Source organism: Megalops cyprinoides, chromosome 10 (genome assembly GCF_013368585.1).
Source record: "Megalops cyprinoides isolate fMegCyp1 chromosome 10, fMegCyp1.pri, whole genome shotgun sequence".
NCBI lineage: Eukaryota > Metazoa > Chordata > Actinopteri > Elopiformes > Megalopidae > Megalops > Megalops cyprinoides.
The window spans coordinates 216,288-237,500 of record NC_050592.1 but is presented as its reverse complement, the minus strand read 5'-3'; the positions used below and the strand labels follow the sequence as shown (position 1 = coordinate 237,500).

The window sequence follows — 21,213 nt, the reverse complement described above, 5'->3', positions numbered from 1 at the left end:
ATGCTTCAGCTACAATATAATCACCTTATGAACTTCCTACTCACCGTACTGATGAAGGTAATAAGATCACACTGCTAGTCTCAGTGCTCACGGTTAACAGTGGCTACCCAGTAGCTTGCAAGATTTGGTCAGAAGAGTGAACCAAGTAATGAACTATCTGATCTGCGTAATACATACAGACATAGCTACCCACTGTAGAACAGGCGTCGTCCTCAAACTGTGCATCTCTGGAGATGCATTAACTCTCCATGGTGCTCGTTCTAACAGCACGCGCTCTCCTCGCCTGTGTAAGCGCCCTGTCTCTGCCGGCAGTGGAATTCAGCTGCTGCCTCTGGCTAAGGCGCCATTTTGAATCTCAGCTTTCTTTGGTTTCATAACTGGCTGAAAGGCAGACTCCTGAACCTCCCCTCTCCTGAGCAGCGATCCAGCACGCACATCTGTCTGTGAGACGTACCTGCATCCCCTCCCAGCACGCGCATCTGTCTGTGAGACGTACCTGCATCCCCTCCCAGCACGCGCATCTGTCTGTGAGACGTACCTGCATCCCACTCCAGCACGCGCATCTGTCTGTGAGACGTACCTGCATCCCCTCCCAGCACGCGCATCTGTCTGCGAGACGTACCTGCATCCCACTCCAGCACGCGCATCTGTCTGTGAGACGTACCTGAATCCCACTCCAGCAGGCTGGGGTCCTCCCAGCAGGTCCCTGCCGCGGTGCGAATGCACTTCTTCACCTTCTCCTGCTTCCCCTTCTTCTTGTCCTCTGCGCTGCCATCTGCTGGCTGAAGCAGGGAAATGTAGGAAATACTCAGGCAAACGGACAGAGGCAGCGTAGCTGGGCCTGCTGGAGCACAACAGCAGAGCACAGTATTGACCTGCAAGCAACACATCGGAGGGGATGTGCACCTGGTACACAAGGTGTCTGTATGTAGCGAAGGGCGAGAGCAGTCACCCCACCCGGCCTCGAACCCGGGTCTACAGGGTACCAACCATGCGACTTTGACCGCGACGCCAAAGAGCCAGGCTCGTTGGTATGGCAGTCAGAGCGCATACTCAACCATAGTGATGGCACTCCGTCACACTGTACCTCAGCACACGGGGTTACAGGCGAGAGTATCCGGCTGTGAGGGGTTACAGGCGAGAGTGCCCGGCTGTGAGGGGTTACAGGCGAGAGTGCCCGGCTGTGAGGGGTTACAGGCGAGAGTTACCCGGCTGTGAGGGGTTACAGGCGAGAGTATCCGGCTGTGAGGGGTTACAGGCGAGAGTATCCGGCTGTGAGGGGTTACAGGCGAGAGTACCCGGCTGTGAGGGGTTACAGGCGAGAGTACCCGGCTGTGAGGGGTTACAGGCGAGAGTATCCGGCTGTGAGGGGTTACAGGCGAGAGTATCCGGCTGTGAGGGGTTACAGGCGAGAGTTACCCGGCTGTGAGGGGTTACAGGCGAGAGTATCCGGCTGTGAGGGGTTACAGGCGAAAGTACCCGGCTGTGAGGGGTTACAGGCGAGAGTACCCGGCTGTGAGGGGTTACAGGCGAGAGTACCCGGCTGTGAGGGGTTACAGGCGAGAGTACCCGGCTGTGAGGGGTTACAGGCGAGAGTACCCGGCTGTGAGGGGTTACAGGCGAGAGTACCCGGCTGTGAGGGGTTACAGGCGAGAGTACCCGGCTGTGAGGGGTTACAGGCGAGAGTACCCGGCTGTGAGGGGTTACAGGTGAAAGTACCCGGCTGTGAGGGGTTACCTCGGTGTGGCTGGTGTCGGGTTCGGGCAGTGTCGGCCCGATCACGCTGTCCTCCCCAGCTGTCGGCTCCTTCTTTGCCTCCAGCAGCCCTGCAGCCACCACTGCAGCTTGCTGCTCTGCGACAGAAGCAGCCAGCTCCTCCTGGGGGGGGCAGAGGGAGGTAAAATATACATCCTGTTTACACGCAGTGCAGACAGCAGAGCTCTGTGGATTTGCATCATGTGCACAACAGTTAGAATGGTTATATACATTTCCTATGCGGGCATGCGTGTGTGTGTGTGTGTGTGTGTTAGAGTCTGTGGGTGAGTGTGAGTGCGTGTGTGTATGTATGCGTGCGTGTAAGATTCTGTGAGTGTGCGTGTTTGTGTGTGTGCGTGTGTATGAGTGTACCATGCGCGCCTGTCTCTGGGCTCGGACATCAGGTCTCTTGGGTGCAGGGGGGGCGGTGTAGACAGTGGGGGCTGCCTGGATGACGCTGGGGGTCAGTTTGGGGGGGGCTTGGACTACCGGCCGTGGTGACACCGACACCATGGTATTCATCGCCCCAACCTGCAGAGGGAGGGAGAGAGAATGTGAACATGGATTTGAGAGACAGATAAAGAGAGAGGGAGGGAGAGAAGGAGAGTCAGAGGGCATGAAAAAGAAAGGGGGGGTTATAACATGCAATGACAAAGGGGGATGAAGAGAAAGGGGAGAGATGTCAAGATGGGGGAGAAAGGAGGAGGTGGGAGGATGGGAGGTAAAGAGAGGAGGGAGAGGAAAAGGGGGACAGGAAGGGAAAGCCTGAACGCAGAGTCCAGCAGGGAGGTGCTGCTGACCGGGGGCATGCCACCCAAGGGGGGGGGGCCCGGCATGGGAGGAGCCATCATCATGGGCGGAGGAGGTGGTGGGCGTGGTAGAGGTGGAGCCATCATTCCCTGAGGAGGGGGTCCACGCATCATCGGCATCCGCTGCCCCCCTGAGGAAGAGCGAGCTGGAGTCAGAGTGCGCGGCAGTGACTTCAGACCACAGCATCTGCTGGCACCATTCCATCACTGACCTCAGTCTACAGACACCCTTCCTGTTCACATATCTGTCCTCCTTAAAAAGGCTGCAGGGTCAGTCTCTCACTGTGGGGTGCTGTACCTTTTACTGGGGTACTTATTTGCTTCATTCAGTATCCAGCTGTTTAAAGTGGTAATACATCACACAGTGCAGTGGTGTGCGAGTCGCACTGGGAGATACCTGCTCTCTGTAGAATGTGAGGCACAAAGGCAGGTCTCATCATGGGAGGAGCTCTGACCGGGGGCACCACTGGTGGGGGGGGTGGGGGGACGCAAAAACACAGGGAGCAAAGGTCAGAGGAGCTGTTCGCACTTAGCCCTGTGCACCCAGAGACCACATTATAATGTACCAACCTCTGTGATCAGGGAGGATTCTCAATACCCGTTTATTACAACCTACCAAAAACTGGGCTCTAAGCAAGGTTAATATTGTAGCATACCACAAAACAACAGGCATAACGCATGAACAAATATGAGGGACTATTCTCTCTAGATGCAGGTGACGGTACCCTCCAGACCTTCAGATTCATGGTTTCTCCTTTTTACCTGGTCCCACAAATGCAGGGTGTGGAGGACCCACACAAGTGGCTGCTCTCGCCTCCAAACTCTGCTGCACCTGAGAGGGACAGACGGACAGAGGAGCTGCCTGAGACACAGAAATAAGGGCCTGTGGATCAAATGAGACCCAGTGAAAAAGCGCGTTTCTCTTTTGTGACCCTGATGGAAATGTTTCTTTACTGTCACACCACTTGTTTAAATAGATCTGATGTTTCAGCAGACATTCTGTATCTCTCGGTTTTGTCATACTGTGGGATTTGTCTTTTTTCTTCAGTCCGTTTTCTCTGACTGCTCTGTCACTCTTCTCATATTTATGCTTATGCATGGAGTATTTTTTTGCTCTCAGCATCTTAACATTTGTCGATGGGTTCTGGTGACTCTCAAGGTGTAAAGCCATTGTGTGTGTGTGTGTGTGTGTGCATGTGTGTATGCGTGTATGTGTGTTCCCCCAAACAGATCAGATCAAATAAATCTCTCTGCCTTTCTTTAAATCCCACTTTCACAAGCCTCCTTTTAATTGAGTGGCCACTTGTTTTGTTCAGTTCAGTTTCTCCATGTCTTTGCACACTTACATTTTGTTGTGAACTCATTTAAACATGTTACTCATGTTAGTCCATCACCATCTTCACATTTAATTAATCTTTTTAAATGTCCCTCTATATGTCCTCCTATTTTCTCTAATTTCCCACTTTTGCTGCAGTTTATCTTTCTATGTAAAGCACCTGGTGCTAAATGTAAGAAGGACTATATAGAAGCTATTATTACCGTTTTGATATGAAAATACTCTCTCTACCTGTATCACTTTCTGCCTCACCACCTCCTTCACATGTACACACCTGCTGGTAGGTGTTGGTGCCGATAATTGGTCGAACGACGGGCACGGTTGGTACTGCCAGGGCCATGGGCATGGCCTCCACCACTGCCGGGCTCCCTGGGGGTACTGGGCCCCCCAGGACCTCCTGCTCAAATCTGAGAAGACAGAGGAACAACCTGGGGTCACACACAGGAAACACACTCATCAGCACAAGAGAAACACACACACACAAGAATCACATTCATTGGCCAGGCCAGACAGACAGACAGAGGTTTTCACTCACAGCGCCATCTCGGCCTCCATCTCCTTCAGCCTCTCCTCTCCCGATTTCACCGCCATTCTCCCCGACTCTGCAACTGCAACACACGGTCAGCAGCTGGGCATCTCTGGGTTCTGTTAACTTCACCCACACGTTCGCAGAAAGTTCACTCATACAAAGCAAGCCTGATCCTCAGCTACAGCGCTCTGCACATTTCCAATATCCTGTAACACTAGAAAAGCGCCTTTTCGGTAAAACTGAACACAGCGACAGACGCACTCTCATTTAGGGAGGAGCCCTTCCACTGTTGTTCATAATTTGACGGAAATTTAAAAAAAGAATTAATTACGTTCTTATAAAAACTGCCAAAATTCTATCTAAAAAACAGCACATGTCCCTAAGTCCTTACACCCGAAAGGGGTACTAACTGCCTCTCGCAAAATATACAGCTAAAGCACACTGACACCCGCTAAACACACACCAGACAGCTGGCCTACACTTGTGAAGGTACATTTTCTCAAAAAGAGTTGGCAAATGTAAGTGCTAAGGCACTCCTCCACGCCTGTTAGAGTTTATGACTGTACCCTCCTGGCTCTGGGAAACTGGCCAGATCTCGTCAAGTATCGCAGTATTTGCACTGCGTTTCCAGCTCTCCGAAAACTAGCTGCTTAGGTCGCTACACATCCGCCAAGTTAAGGCGCAAAGCGGAGATCCTCCCCGCAAAGCTGCTCGCTGGCTCCTCTCACAAGCACATCGCAACGCTTCATTTACGTCGGCTGCCTGTTAAATACAAACCTTTCCTTGAATCTCAAAACTACGAATTATCCAATCTGCACGATGACAGGGGCTCGTTGCTGAGTATGTGTTACTCGTGTGTGCTCAGAGGTGTGTATCTCAGAACAAACGCTCGCTGCGCTCTATTTTCATTGTCGCCATTCTTAAGGGGCGCCTTCCGATGACGCAATAGAACGCGACGCGTTGCGATGACATAAATAATTCGCGACGCGCTCCAGTGACGCAATAAATTCGCGACGCCATCACGGTGCGACCCGTACGGACCCGGAAGTCATTTTCACTGAGCAGCGGCGGCGGCGCTAACCTGCGCCCACACGGACGACACAGGAGCCCTTGTCGCTTATGGGCGTTCCTGGCTTGTGATTACTAAGTTACAGAACTAATCTAAAACATTTGCATCATTTGTTTCAGCAACGTGTGTCACGCTGCCTTCACTCCCATTGGGGGTCGCCGTGTCGCATCGCTCGTATTTGCATAAAATAGACCTCATTGTAGCCCCACCTAGTTGGCTTTGCAAGGGCCGTTTGTCTCTTGTCGCCGTAAATCGCCACCTTTCCTTGAAAATGAATGGCAGCCGGTCGCTTTGTGTCCCTCCTGTGTCGGGCGTGTGACTGTAGGGTAACGCGGCTAAAGCATCGCATTCATCACGCCTCGCATAACATTAACTACCATGAGGGCTCTGTATTTCGGGGTTTATTAATGCCTTCGCGTTACGTGCTGACTAGCTAATTAGACCCAACATAAGTTCACAACATTTACCGTTAATAGTAGAAATGCTGTCATTGTTTCAAAAAAGTAGTCAATTGGTATTAATTAGTTTCATTTTTCATCGGCAGAACGAACGCTAACGCAAATATGTAGCGTAAGTTACGCGGTGTGACAGGAGCGGTAGGGGGCGCAGAAGCACTGAGTCATTTCATTTTAATTATTGTGACTGTGCAGATCTGTGTGAGTTTGTGCGTGATTAATGTTGGGAGTAGGAATGGGTGGAGAATAGTCCAGACTTCAGGGGAGGGGGCTGAAGAGCGTGTGCGATGGGTGAGTGGGATCAGCAGCAATGCTCTGTGCTTTACGGGCTAGGCGTGTGTTGTTATTATTATTACTATTCCAAACCTGGACCTGAGTACCTCATTTCGTTCCCTGTCATGCACATGTCCTGGAATGACAATAAAACATCCTTATCCTTATCCTTATATTTTATTATTTTCTACATTTTGTATTTTCTACATTTTCTTATTTATGTTAATGTTAATGTTCACTTATCTTAAGATTCTATATAAAATATTCTATTCAATAAATATTGTTTGTTTATACCTCATTCTGTTCTCTATAGGTCTACTTACTCTTAGACCGACAGACGGAGCAAACTGTATTAAAGGAGGGAGGATTGTAGGGGGAGCACTGGGGTGTCAGGTGTGACTGTGTGGCAATGGCTAATGGTTTACATGGCTCACGGGTCAGGTAGGAGGGCCCCTTAGCAGAATTTTGCTTAGGGCCCCAAGGAGGTCAGAACCAGGTTCATGTACTGAGCGGTTTGTAGTAGACACAGATGGAATGCTCATAAGATCGAAACCCGGGCAACTGCTAAGGCATCAGTAACGTGTCTTAACTGTAAGCTGACTGTAGTATTTCTGATTGTACATAACGTTGCATCAAAAATATAGAAACAAACACCTGAATGTGTATCAGCTAGTCATACCGAATCAATTAAACATGTTGACATACGACTGTGCACAGCAACTCCATTAAGGGCCTATTAGACCAGTCTCATTTTTTAGCGGAACGGAATCCCGGGTGCTTTCCGCAGAGCGGAATTCCCCCTGACCGCTCCGCTCAGCCAGTGAAGACACACTGTACATTCAGTGCAGTCGAAGATGAAGATGTGAGCTTGTGAAGACCATACTGAAGTACAGCTGGCACAAATATTACTGCGTATTTACAAAATGAGACGGGAAGTAGACGTAGCACCGAAGAGGATGTACAGACACACACGCGTTGGTGAGGGAAAACTCTCAATATTATTCATGAATGGAAAATAAACGTTGTAAAATCTGCACGGTTGCAGGTAATGAAAGAAAATACATATGTCTGCAGATATAGAACATGCGCAAACTGCGGACCTGTTAAGTTTATTTATTTGAATTTGGACACTTGAATATTAGTTAGTATTTCTGTGCGTTCCTTTTCAGAAAATTAATACGTAGTCACCCGAATATGCTGCAAAATGTTTCCTCCGAGTTCAGCATGGAGAACTATATATGCACTTATGTATTAGTAGGTCTACAGTTGTCAGTTTTACCAATCAGACCGATGCACTTGAAATAACGTAGCAAAATAACTAATCCAATGATGTAGTTGGGAGCTGTGCTGTTTTTTTAGTCATGAAATAAAATAAATGGATTAAATGATATTTGAATGCATATAACACCGCCTCGGTGTGTTCACTTGTGGAAACTGTATTAGTTGTTGGGTCCTGACATTAACTTTCTGACCAAAAAGTATGTAAGAGTATTTGGGCCGGTTTGGGGGAGAATGTGAGAAACAGTCCCTTTGGGCCGGTTTGGGGGAGAATGTGAGAAACAGTCCCTTTGGGTCGGTTAAGGGGAGAATGTGAGAATGATCCTGCTCTTTTGAACAGTTGGTACTCTGACTGCTCTGGTGTTATTTATTCTGTCTGATTTTCAGTGTCTGTTTTTGCATTATTTTTCAGGATTTTGTTTCCATGTTTTGTTGGTGTCGCTGAACATAATCTCACACCCACAGCTCAGCACCTGCTGTAAACATACACTGCCAGCGTCTGCATACATCCTGTATGGGTACCAACATTCTGAACTAAAAGTAATTAAACCACTGGAACAAAGGTAAATGAGGCAGTGTTGTTAATCTGGAGCATTCTGTCTGAGAATAATGTGTCATGTCTTGCTTTTGTCTGGGTAACATGGCTGCCCTTTGCTTTTTACAGGTCACTCTCTGTTTTTGGATAATCTAACTTCAAATTATGAACAGGCATTTGAGTTATGAGAAATCATTTTATCTTTAAGTTGCTGCTCTCTCTGACAGGTAAGGATTGTTATCCCTTTTCTGCAAATTCATCTCCATTAAAGCAAGAACAGCTTCACCCTGAATGTTTATCTATAAACAAAGAGGGACAACTGAATGGGGCTATTGCTCTGTCAGATAGCTTAGCTGAGCTTTAGAACTGTACTACTGAAACCGCAAGTATCACGAGTTTAACATGCAGCTGTGTGTTAAACTGAATGTGATTGCTGTGTAACAACACGCACGGGTTCAGCTGATTCGCAGTTAAACTGTCTGGAAACTGGAAGTTGGAGATCTACCCAGAACCAGCCTGTCTATATAGATATTCTCTGCTAGAACACAGAGTTAACAGGAATGCCACTTAGATAGATAGATAGACAGATAGATAGATAGAGCACTTTATTTATTCCCAAGGGGAAATTCCAGTGTTACAGCAGCAATTCACAAAATGACAAAAGACACACATAACTTACAGAAACATACACAATGAGGTAGATCTTACAGAAACACACACAATGAGGTACATTGTGGAAAATTGCCACTCAGGAGAGGAGTCTCCTCTCCCAGCACAGAGGGGAGTCGTTGTAGATGGCTACTGCAGTGGGCAGGAATGACCTCCTGTAACGGTCCTTATTGCAGTGGAGCTGAAAGAGCCTCCGACTGAAGACACTCTTGTCTGACCAGTAGGTTGTGTAGGGGGTGTGTAGTGCTGTCCAATATGCTGAGCACCTTGTGCAACATCCTCCTCTCCACAAACAATTCTAGGGGCTCCAGAGCAGTCCCCAGCACAGAGCCCGCCTTCTTTATCAGTTTGTTCGGTTTCTTAAAGTCGCCAGCTCTGATGCTGCTGCCCCAACAGATGGCTGCAAAGAAAACTGCACTTGCCACAACAGACTGGTAGAAGATACGCAACATCTTGCTGCACACATTAAAGGACCTAAGCTTCCTCAAGAAGTAGAGTCTGCTCTGTCCCTTCCTGTAGACAGCCTCAGTGTTACGTTTCCAGTCCAGTCTGTTGTCCAGGTGAACGCCCGGGTATCTGTAGCCTAATGTGTATCCTATATCTGTAATGACATAATTTAGGATTCTTTGCGAGTTGGATCCTCAATGTAGTATAAATATTATAGGCTATTGCAATCGTTATTAGGCTTATATATTTCTTATACAATTGACTTCACATCCACCAAAAATAACGTTTATTTCCCTGCAATAAATAAATAATAAGACCCTTGCTTATGTTATGACTTTATTGTAACCCTCTATTTATAAGCATTTTGGTCTGGATCGTTTTTGAATTATTATCATTACTCAGGTACGTGCATAGACATTTTGAGGGGCAGTGGCTCTAGGTCTAAGGTTACACAGAGTCAAAAGACAGGGGGAAGGGCAGCCCCATCTCTGGGTCCAATGGTATAGGCTAGATCAAAAACTATTACAAGCTTTAGGATGATACGGCAATTTAATTTGGTCGAAATTTATCAATGATAGGCTACTAAAAAGTTTATAAGCAACAACAACAAAATGAATACAATTATTAGGCTATAATTTATTATCTCCATCGGAGACACAGCTCAGCCAAAGAGGGGCTGCCTTCAGCTCGATGTTATGCATGTCCATGGTTTGAAAGTGAAATTAAATCAATAAATCAATCATTCAATCAATCAGTCAATCAAAGTCTCCACTGTTTTTCTTGGTGTGCATGCAAAAGTGTCAGGTGATTTAATACACAACTAACTAGCCTAATTTACCGACACGGTATATACTGTATCTCGCTGAAAACTGACGGGGCCGCACAGCGCTAAAATCCTAGCGATGAATGCAGAATGCACTGTTTAGATTAAGCATGTTTGGTCTGTCTTTGTAATTAGAAAAAACAGTCTACAATTTTTCGAAGAAGTTGTAGAAAGTTATGTCCGCTAACCTTAATTATAGGACTATATTAAGAGATATGCCTATATGGCTTTTATTTCACACAGTCACAGTAAGTGACAACACAGGCCTACACGGGGGCAGATATTAACAAAATATTACTACAGTTTGTGTGTAGGATGTGATATAGGTCTCATTCTGCAAATGAGATGGTTTAGTCTCCCCTTAAACCACCTCAGGGTCAGGTTTAAGCAAATGCGCACAAAAAGTGACCTCTAGTGGCTGACATGAAATTTCTTGAAGACACAGCAACTGAGATCAAGCTAAACCTCAGCAGTAGGTTAAACCAGTGTTTCCTAAACTTTTTCTCTGGGGATCCACTTTTTAAAAATGACAAACCATCGCGACCCAGTTCACATTAGGCCTTATCTATAAATCGTGAGAAGAGCAGATTTGTGCATAAATGAACGTTCCTGACTATTTTTACTGCCATTTCCGCATCACCTTATATTATCCTGAATAGGTAAATAAGCCATGTTGAAGAGATATACGTTTGATAAGCCATAACTTCGTTTTATGCACGTGTTATCGAAAACATAAATGAGACAAAATAAGTGTATTTAGGCGGAGTTAACAGGCTCTTGTTTTTTTTCCCTCATCAGTAAAAGAAACAGAATGTACGCTAGCCTTTCATACTAGATTCAATGTAATAAGTACAATTACCAGAACAATACGAACATTCAGTACTATCAAAAACATGCTTCTTGTTGAAAGTTTTTTTTGAAATGCTCATGCCTATTATCAGAACAAGTGTGCAGCTATTCAAGCAGTCAACAATCAATTCGTTAACCACATCAGGTCTATTCCACGTCAAATCTTATAGCACATTATGTGTTATTTACCTGGCTAACCCTATGTAGCGTGCGTGTTATGGTTCGTTACGTTTTCATTAGCGTTATTAAGCTTCTCGTAGTTTTCACCGCCGCATTTTCTATATTTTTAATGTTAAATCGCTGTTTCCTCAAAGCTAAAATTAGCTAGAATTTTTCCAATCTAGTTTTCAAATCGCACCGGTTTTAGCATACGCGCTAAGCGGCTAATCACACCAGTGTGATCTGAGGCTGTGTTCACACGTTGCGTCTTTTTGATGAAAAACGCTGGCCAGAGCATTTAAAAAAAACGCTGGCAACATTTGTTCCAAAAAGCAGTTGAGAGCATCTTTTGTTGCCATAACAGTAGCATGTACATTGTTAGTGATCTAGTTGGCTATACATTGTTGCGGAGCTAACGTTAGCTAACAGGCTAGCTTTGCTAAAGACAAGCAGTAAACACTTTCCAGAAACTCCTAGGATCCGTCCAATTTGACTCCAAACAGCATCTTTGTGATGAATGTTATGATACAGTTTAACTGTCATGTTGTACAGTTCACTGTGCTCAGAAACTAGCACAATTAACTTCTCCACCGCTACCTTCTCCATTTTTGGTGGTTGTTATGGGAAACGACAGGTGTCACTACTCCGCTTGTTATTGGTCAGCTGTCAAAAACGTTTTTTTTTTTTTTTTTTAAGAAGTTGAACTTTTTCAACTGGAAAAAACGGCCTGAGCTGCAGAAAAAGCCGCTCAGGGCGAGTTTGAAATCACGGGCGACTCCATACGATTGCTGCGTAACACAGACGCTGACAGCTTCAAAAAGACGCCAGGCGTGAACACAGCCGTACGCGCGAAAGGGTGTGATAGGTGGGCCATGGAAGAAATTCTGCAAAGCAATTTGGCGACACAAATAAAATCTCCTGCAACCCAGTGTTTGGGGAACACTGGGTTAAACCACAGGTACCGATGACACGACAATGGGGCTTAAGAAGCCAGTGACTTCTTCCTCAACATGCACGTTTAAAACCGTGTTAAACTCTAAACCACAGCTAAGCTAACGGCAGAGCAATTGCCCGTCTGTTTAATACGGTACTCAAACTGAGTCTGTTGAATAGGAGCAGCACTCAAACTGCCTGGAGAGTGTGTGCATTGTGTGTTTATGTCTGGTTATTTATAACTGTTTTTCACCTCACTCACCTGCAATGGGGACTTTCCATGGTTTCAGAGTAAACTGTCAAAAACTAACAGCAACGGCCAACGGAAAAAGAGACACCTGTTATTGTGGGGAGAACTTGGCAGCCGATGATTGAAATTTGGTGGCACAGAGGATTGGGGGGGTGAATGCTGATGAATGTTGCCGTCTGATAAGACGTGCGTTAGTCTCCCAATCAAATCAGCTGTAGCCACCACACTTGTGTAGATAGCCATTTATTTGTACCAGTGTGTGAGTTTGTGTGTACGAGCTGGGGTGACTGAGTGTGTGTGTTTGTGTTTGAATTTGGGTGAGTGTGTGTGTTTGTTTGAATCCTCTTGAATTCCGAAAGAAGAATGAGTCAATGAAGTCATAAAGTTATTGTAAAGTAATCGTATCGTTAAAGTAATTTGAATAAATGATGACAGCCTTGCGGGAACTTTGCAAAGCAACATTTTGCTGAGGTACCCTAAATGTGGGTCCTGTGTGACTCAACTCTAAGAGCAGTCTGAGCCCTATGACTATGAAATTGGTTTTGTGGTGCTAGTTATGGGGGTGGGTAGGTAGGCCAGGGCCTGACCTCCAATGAGCCGCCACTCCACTGTGGTGCACTGAGAGTCTGGGAGTGCAGGGGATAGCTGCATGTATGTTGTAGGATTCTGTTTGTCTCATTTCAGGGGAAAAAGACATTTTAACTAAACCAAGATAAACTTGGCAGCATGAAGCTGCACCACCAAAGACAAGCTGTGATAACAGCAGAGGAGATAAGCTAAATATAATTTTCACATGCTGCTATGAGTTCTGCATGCAAAATTTATCACGCAAAGTTAGCATTACTCCTCTAAAATATGCACATCTTTATCAAGGCAATGGCCAGGGAACTGTGCAATCTGCTGTAAGCAGCAGCTCAGAACACAGAGTGCAGCGAAGGCGGGCACAGGTTCAGGGCTGTGGTGTGCAGAGTGTTACATTTATATCCACAGGGATAAGTCCCGCTCAGCAGTGCTGCCCACTAGTGGCGACACGTGTGAACTGAGCCCTTTTCTGAACGCCATGGAGTAGCCCACTAGAGATAAAGGGGTAAAGGGGATCACTGTGGAATGATTTAAGAATGCTGCTCTTAAGTACGCCTGTTTGGCACTGTGTTTTTGTTTTAGCACTGTTTTTCAGTTTGATGAATATGTACTGTAATTATGGCTGTTGGTATCTATTACTGTTACTCTTTTTGCTGCTGTGATTATTATGCTGTGTATGATGTATGATGCCAGTAAGCGCTCTCTGACTGTGTCCACAGTGCTTTCTCCGGTCGAGCAGCCGGTGACCCCAGTGCTCGCAGCTCCGGGCAGTGATGTCACTCTCAGCTGCTCCTTTCCGCAGAGACAGACTGACAGCCTCGACAGTGTGATTGTCAACTGGCAGCGTGGAGATACAGAGGTGGTTCACAGCTACTATCGAAGGAAAGATCAACTACAGAGGCAGAGTTCAGTCTACAGGGGGCGCACTCAGCTCTTCCCAGAAGAGCTGTCAGTGGGTAATGCCTCGCTAAGACTTAGGGGGGTGCAGGGGAGCGACCATGGCGAGTACATCTGTGCAGTGGCCAATGAGATAAGCAAAATCCAGGAGAAACTGCTCCTCCTTGTGGCCGGTTAGTACCATTGCGACCACATCTCTTGGAAAAATAGAATATCTTTCTGCCTATGTGGCAAGTAACTACAATTATGGAAGGATTTAGAGAGAAAGACAGAACCATGAGGATCATTCTCTGTCAAATAAGGCATTTAAATTTTGTTGGAAGTCTTTTCCCTGATCACGTGTCACTGGTCCATGTCTTACTCGTCCAGTAACTTTGGATTTTCACTGTCTCTGCACAGCCCCCTACGATGAACCTCAGCTTGCCATCCAGACCTCCTGTGACATCATCATCGTCACCCTCACTTCCTCCCAGGGCTTCCCCCAGCCCACTGTCATGTGGAGAGACACGACAGGAAGTGACATCAGCAATGAGAGCCACACCCGTACAGAGCTGGACAGCAGAGGGCGCTATACAGTGCGCAGTGAGATGAAGCTGAAGCTGAAGGACACACAGACCCTCAGTGTTGAGATGAGTCTGGATGTGCTCAAGCAGAGCTTCTCTCACTCCCTCACCTTCCAGCCACTGCCAGGTGATGCCAGCAGCAGGCAGGGGCAGAGAGGGGGCAGATAGGGGGAGGGGTAGAGAGGGGCAGAGAGGGGGCAGATAGGGGTAGAGAGGGGGCAGATACCAGTAGAGAGGGGTAGAGAGGGGGCAGAGAGGGGCAGATAGGGGTAGAGAGGGGTAGAGAGGGCAGGGAGGGGCGGAGAGGGGGCAGATAGGGGGAGGGGTAGAGAGGGGCAGAGAGGGGGCAGAATAGGGGGAGGGGTAGAGAGGGGCAGATAGGGGTAGGGAGGGGCAGATAGGGGTAGAGGGGGCAGATAGGGGGAGGGGTAGAGAGGGGCAGAGAGGGGTAGGGAGGGGCAGATAGGGGCAGAGAGAGGGAGAGAGGGGCAGAGAGAGGGAGAGAGGGGCAGAGAGGGGCAGGCCATTTGCATGGAAAACAGCATTCAGGAAACAGATGGTAATGCACAGGTATATTCCTGCCAAATACACATCAGTGACCAAACCAGCTGGATCATAAAGACGGGAACTCGAGCACTGCTACCATGTTTAGCTCATCTGGGATGTGGGTTTCAGCGACTGAGAAAAGCACACCAGACCTTCACAGTAAAACCTTTTTCCTCACATGTGAGGGATCAGTGACTGAGCCAAAAACCAAACCAGACCTTCACAGTAAAACCTTTTACCTCACATGTGAGGGATCAGTGACTGAACCAAAAACCAAACCAGACCTTCACAGTAAAACCTTTTTCCTCACATGTGAGGGATCAGTGACTGAACCAAAAACCAAACCAGACCTTCACAGTAAAACCTTTTTCCTCACATGTGAGGGAAAGGGCTAGCATAGCAGGCTAGCATACCAGGCTAACAGTGTGAAAATAACATTATTCAAAGTGGTGAATAGATGCTTCATAGTTCATGCTAAACTTAGCAGCAAATTCACATGACGTGTATCAGTTCACATAAGTACAACAATGACTTAATTATAAATGTGCCCTGCAGGACCAGAACAACAGTTTGTGTGACATATTTTTTCTTCTGTTATGGTGGATGCAGCCTGATCTGGTCTGACCTGTGACCTCGTCTGGCCAATCCTGATGTTAGCAGGTCCCCTCAGAAATCCAACCTAACCTAAATCCAACAGGCAGATCATTTTAAATAAACTGTTGTCAAGGTAACACAGGGATATATTCTTAATAAATATGCCAGTAAGGCTCCCGTAAGTGGTCACTTTCATCACTAATGGCCTTCCTGATTTACAACAGTAGGTCTGAGCCTCATACAGGTATTTATTTTTAAAGTTTTCCTCCATTAAAGGTACACAGCTAGTTTAGAGTAGCATACAACTGTTTGACTCAAAGTATGCCAGCAAGCCAGTTTTAGTTCTCCAAGCTGGTTCTCAGGTTGCCTTTCCTCGTGAGTGCATGTAAAGATAGCTGATAAAAACTAAATTGTTTGACCATGTGACTATAATAAAATGATTTATAGCTGTTGCTATTTTTCACAAGTACGTCTGAGTTTCTTCTCCACAGACAGCTGTTACACAGGCTCACGCCTCACGGTGGTCTTTGCTGTCCTCCACAGGGTGCAGTGTGAGTTCTGCTGGACCGAGGAGCAGATGGGCACGGCTCTCCTCTCTGCTTTTACTGATGCTGCTGCTGATCGCCCTGCACTGCTGCACATCACTTCCTGTCATGTGACCTTGGAACGGGAGTAAAGTGGTAGACTGAGCAACATCACCATGACGATCATAAAATAAAGGACAAATACATCTTTTATTCATTCAAACTGAAGTTGCTGTTAAACCAAGGAATATGCTCATAATCTTTGACAGGTCAGCTAGAACATTGTCATTAGATTGTTAGTTGTGATTAATTAAGATAATTTATCTTTATGTTGACATGATCACGGTTTACAAAGATAATTAATCTAATAATGGTAAAATAATCCAATTGGAGTTGGAGGAAGATTGATCAGTTGGATTTTATCCATATTCCGTTCTGAATTGTAACACGTCGCTGTCAGATGCTTTAATGTCCTCAGTGAGCGCAGAAGGTAGCAGCTGGGATGATCACCAGGACTAAAAACAGAAATGTCGTAACGCCTGCCTTTGCCTCCAAACATACAGTTATTTTTAGAATTGAACTTAAATTCAATGTGTCTGGTCCCCTACCTGTATTCAAGAGGGGCTGCAAAGTCTTTAGCAGATTTTTCAATGCAATTCTGTCGCTCTGGATGACATTTTGTCATTTGAGTTACTGATGCTCTCAGTTTTTAAGCAATTTCCTATGATTTGTACCTTGGTCTATCGCCCTCCCAAAACTAATCAATTGTTCATGTCTGAATTTTCTGATTTTCTTTTTATAAAATATGATAATATGATAAAATACTCATTCTTGGTGATTTTAATCTGCATATTGACAATGAATCAGACTCTAAGGCAAGGGATTTTAAGGTGTTATTAGATTCCTTTGACTTCACACAGCATGTATCAGGGCCTACACACAACAAAGGTCACACTCTAGATTTGATCATGTCTACATATTGTGGCAACTACTGTTAAGGACCTTGCTGTTTCTCACCATTACTGTGTCTTCTTTAATATTATATTACCTGTAATCAATAAGAACATTACTAGAACAGTTAAGAAACGCTGCTGGAACTCCACAGCTGCAGCCAAGTTTTCTGAGTATATGGCTAGGCCTGAAACATCTTTAAGCCCCCTTAATCTCTTATCTACAGATGATTAGATGATGATTATCTACAGAGGATTTTTTTAACAGCCATGTTAAAACGGCTCTAGATATTGTTGCTCCTGTTAAAACTAAAATGGTTCCTGTTAAACGCAGGACACCCTGGAGAAATGAAATGGTTTGTGAGCTGAAACGCAACTGTTTGTAATGTTTCCTCCATATGTATATTTCTGTATTTCCATTTCTGAAAAATATATTACATGAATATCAACATTAAAATGTTTTCCTCTCAGTCTTAGTTGTTGTTTCCTTTCCTACTTTGTCACCTTCCTCTCATTGTTCCTCCTTCTGTAGTCTGGGAGCGGGATGACGAAATGTGCCATCACAATAAAAACCATTATTAAAAGCCAAAAATGCAAAAATGCAGACTGGAGAAAACTTCATATCTGAAAGCTAGTATTGGCATAACAACACATTAAGATCCATTGTCCTTGTTTAGGAAATAGAAGTCAGGGATTAAGCAAGATAAATAAAGTGGATCTATTATAATTATTTTTTATACAAAACTACTTATAAATGATATATTTGGTTTAAAATGTTTTTATTTTAGGCTCCATATTTATTGTCTTTTTCACTAACTGAGGTGGTTTGACAACTAGCCTGCTGCTATCCCATCTTACGCTACAGGTGAGTAATCCTTCTTAATGATTGCTGTTCAGAACCGTACAGAGTTTTATGGGCTCCCCATTCTGACTATGGGGGGTGGGATTTCTTATGGGAGGGGGCCTCTGTCTTCTGTGTTTATGAGGAGGTTTATTGGGGGGGGTTGTTTGTAGAACAGATCATGGGTGGGTGTTTGTGGGAATATTACTGTAGGGATTTGGGTTTTTGGTTCAGTGAGCACACGATCTGTCAGGAGCCACCATGCCACACAAGCCAATGGAAAGATTAGGGATGGCCACCCTAGTTTATTTACATTATTAACATTGTCATTTAGTGGATGCTCTTACATAAGTCACAGTTTTTATCCATTTATACAGTTGGATATTTACTGAGGCAACTGTGGGAACCCAAAGGTACAGCAGCAGTGCCCCAGCGGGGAATCGAACCGGCAACCCTACACGCCTGTTACTTACTGCTCTGCCGCACAGCAGTGACCCGAGTGTGACCCTACAGTGACCCAAGTGTGACCCTACAGTGACCCGAGTGTGACCCTACAGTGACCCTACAGTGACCCTGCAGTGACCCTACAGTGACCCTACAGTGACCCGAGTGTGACCCTACAGTGATCCTACAGTGACCCTGCAGTGATCCTACAGTGACCCAAGTGTGACCCTGCAGTGATCCTACAGTGACCCAAGTGTGACCCTACAGTGATCCTACAGTGACCCAAGTGTGACCCTGCAGTGACCCAAGTGTGACCCTACAGTGACCCTACAGTGACCCAAGTGTGACCCTACAGTGATCCTACATTAATTTATTTTAAAAAGAGAGTGCCATTTTACAATTTAGGAGTGGTATACTTTTTGGGCTAAATGAAGAGATTGCTCTTTTGGTTCTCACAAGAGGCGTTTGAGACATGACCTGAAGGCAGGATTGTGAACTTGTAATAAAATAGTGTAGGATCAGCAGTTACTAATATAAAAGGGTAGGATCAGCAGCTATTAATATAGACAGTGTAGGAACAGCAGTTACTTGTGGGAAAAAGGGTGCGATTCTGAAACCAACATTAGTCACTGTGTTTCAGTTTTTGGTAGAGCACCTCCCAGCACTGAACACCGGAGGCCAGTGCACTCTGGGTGAGGATTTAGTACAGCAAGATCAGTTTTGTTTTGTCCATTTTAAATCTTTTCAACTCTGGCCTTTGGTCCACATTACCATGGTTTGCGTAGATTTCAGAGGCACCTCTGGTGTATGAATGTGCACTTCTCACCCGCTGGATATGCGCAGGAATACATCTGCGCAAGCCACACAGACACATTTCTTTCATGAATCACAAATTGGTATTACTGTGTGTAAGTGAACAAGCCTAAGAGCTCCACCTAGTGGAGGCCTTCATTTCACTTCATGTGGTGTTGAAACAAGAATTATGAAGGCAAAGGAAAAAGACCATGGCTAAAATGTGCAAAGAAAATGAATTTCTCTGACTATGGGGTAGAGGTGCTGCTGACTGAGGTGTGGGTAAGATTTATTGTTGATATGACAATAAATGTTTTATGTTCTATAAATAACAATATGTCTAAAAGTATCTCAATAATTCACTAAGGACCAGCCGTTCCTCCCTGTCCTGCTCCCAGACCATGTCCCACAGCACTGCTCCCTAAAGGGTCAGGGGCGGATCCAGGCCATGTCCCACACCACTGCTCCCTAAAGGGTCAGGGGCGGATCCAGGCCATCGGACAGCCAGGAGCGGGACACTAATGAAGACAGAGACTTCCCGATTAATAGTTTAACTAATTTCCTGATGGTGCCTGTATCACTAAATCTTTCACTTTTTTCAAGTTCTCTTGAGCTTCTTCTGTGTAGCAGTAACACGTTACTGATATTGGCACAAATATTTAGGATGATGGCTCTGTGCCAGTGTGTCAGTCACCCGTTCTCTGCCTGCACACTCACAGTGTTAGCTGCCTTTAGCGACACACTCCAAAAGCTCACGCGTAGCTTTCCCTCCAATGAGCCACAAGGGTCAGGGTCTGTGGTTTATAGTGAAATCTGTTTGTATTGTGTGAACATTTTAGAGATGAGCTCCCTGCTCCTTACACACATGAAAAGCTGATGTTGCAACAGCTGTTTCCATTTGAAGCAGAACTGCCACTAACTGAGACAAGCATGTGGTGGCTGCATGTCCCCATAAGAGGCAACTTTCACCCTATCAGTGGTTCCTCACATGGATTAAAGGTAATCCCAAAAGTATTCTCCTCAATATTATGAGTTTATAAGTAACACAAATTCTCATTTTACAGAATACTGAATAAATTAATCCATTAACCTGCTCATCTACCTGTTTTTTTGATCAGACTAGTCAAAACATCTTCAGGCTAAACTTGATAGATTGGATTTATGGCCCCAGGCTCATCGATGCTTTTCTTTTGTTACCTTCCTTTATTGAGAGTGTGAGGCACAGTGTCTCCTGTGAAGGCCAGCTCCAGTCTCAGGGGTGAGGAGGGCAGGTTCATTCTCTCCAACTCTCAAACTCACTAATCTCTTTCCTGAGAATGTCACATTCATTCTGTGCTCCTGTAATCTTACCCCTGTCTCTAATCCTTCTATTCATCCTTCCATTCATTTTACAAAGCAAGGATCAACTAAAGCTTTGAATTTTCATATTAATGTGTGGAGCTAAAAGGAACCAGCAGGGCTGAAAGTGCATGAGTATGATCAGCCAATCAGAGAGCACGGACTCATAAAGGAATGTGCTCTGTAGAATGTTGTGCAACTTGAAATGACAGAAAGCTTTCAGCATTTTTGCAACAGCATCACATTAACATTTCACTGTGTTAAAGGTATGTCACATCATGTCACATACTTTCACATCATGATGAAGATACATCAGAGATTCTCTCATATGCTTCCCCGGTTTTTTTGTCTGAGTGGCAGGACAAGCTTTTGGCTGAAGTACAGGTGACCCCACTTTTACTTTTTTGTCTTCGTAGGATTCTCATTGTAAATAGGACACTATGAAAGGACTGCCTGAACTATACTGTCCAGTGGAAGATTAGGAGACAAGAGCAAGTGCCCATACTGTATTGTTACACACTACTGTTACACTCTACTGCTACACACTACTGTTACACTCTACTGCCACACTGTACTGTTACACTCTACTGTTACACTCTACTGCCACGCACTACTGTTACACTGTACTGTTACACACTACTGTTACACTGTACTGTTACACTCTACTGCCACACTGTACTGTTACACTCTACAGCCACACTCTACTGTTACACTCTACTGTTACACTCTACTGCCACACTCTACTGTTACACTCTACTGTTACACTCTACAGCCACACACTGCTGTTACACTCTACTGTCATAGTCTGCTAGCCATACTCAGCAGTTTATTCAGTCTCCAAAAGAATCCAGCAATCTACATTAAGATCTGTCAGTTGTTCGTATCATTTAAACCTGCTTCTACTTGATAAAGTATTTTACTAGGAGCATTGGTCGAAATTGTCTAATTACTACTTTGACTCAAAAAAGTTCAT

The 21,213-nt window shown here is 45.3% G+C and overlaps 2 protein-coding genes across 2 annotated transcripts in view; one reads left to right on the top strand and one right to left on the bottom strand.

Moving 5' to 3' along the window:
- Positions 1 to 5,360, bottom strand: part of rbm42 (RNA binding motif protein 42) — an 8,839-nt gene extending 3,479 nt beyond the window's left edge. Inside the window, exons 1-9 of the mRNA XM_036539280.1 lie at positions 5,207 to 5,360; positions 4,436 to 4,508; positions 4,175 to 4,307; positions 3,327 to 3,396; positions 2,962 to 3,030; positions 2,556 to 2,695; positions 2,128 to 2,286; positions 1,738 to 1,878; positions 665 to 782 (exon numbers count right to left, since the gene is read on the bottom strand). Coding sequence (XP_036395173.1) covers positions 665 to 782; positions 1,738 to 1,878; positions 2,128 to 2,286; positions 2,556 to 2,695; positions 2,962 to 3,030; positions 3,327 to 3,396; positions 4,175 to 4,307; positions 4,436 to 4,491 — 886 coding nt within the window. The 5' untranslated portion in view covers positions 4,492 to 4,508; positions 5,207 to 5,360. The remainder of the gene's footprint in view (positions 1 to 664; positions 783 to 1,737; positions 1,879 to 2,127; positions 2,287 to 2,555; positions 2,696 to 2,961; positions 3,031 to 3,326; positions 3,397 to 4,174; positions 4,308 to 4,435; positions 4,509 to 5,206) is intronic.
- An 8,070-nt stretch (positions 5,361 to 13,430) lies between these two features.
- On the top strand, positions 13,431 to 19,374 carry LOC118784322 (CD276 antigen-like). Its single transcript, XM_036538518.1, has 3 exons — positions 13,431 to 13,821; positions 14,048 to 14,338; positions 19,301 to 19,374. Exons 1-3 carry the CDS (start codon positions 13,431 to 13,433, stop codon positions 19,372 to 19,374), a joined length of 756 nt encoding a protein of 251 aa, XP_036394411.1.
- Positions 19,375 to 21,213: the final 1,839 nt, after the last annotated feature.

Excerpts from the sequence above, each read along its gene's own strand:
- LOC118784322 (XM_036538518.1), top strand. The coding sequence starts at position 13,431 with ATGTATGATGCCAGTAAGCGCTCTCTGACTGTGTCCACAGTGCTTTCT. Across the intron at positions 13,822-14,047 it reads ACTGCTCCTCCTTGTGGCCG|CCCCCTACGATGAACCTCAG; the intron begins GTTAGTACCATT and ends GTCTCTGCACAG. Across the intron at positions 14,339-19,300 it reads CACCTTCCAGCCACTGCCAG|ACCATGTCCCACAGCACTGC; the intron begins GTGATGCCAGCA and ends TCCTGCTCCCAG.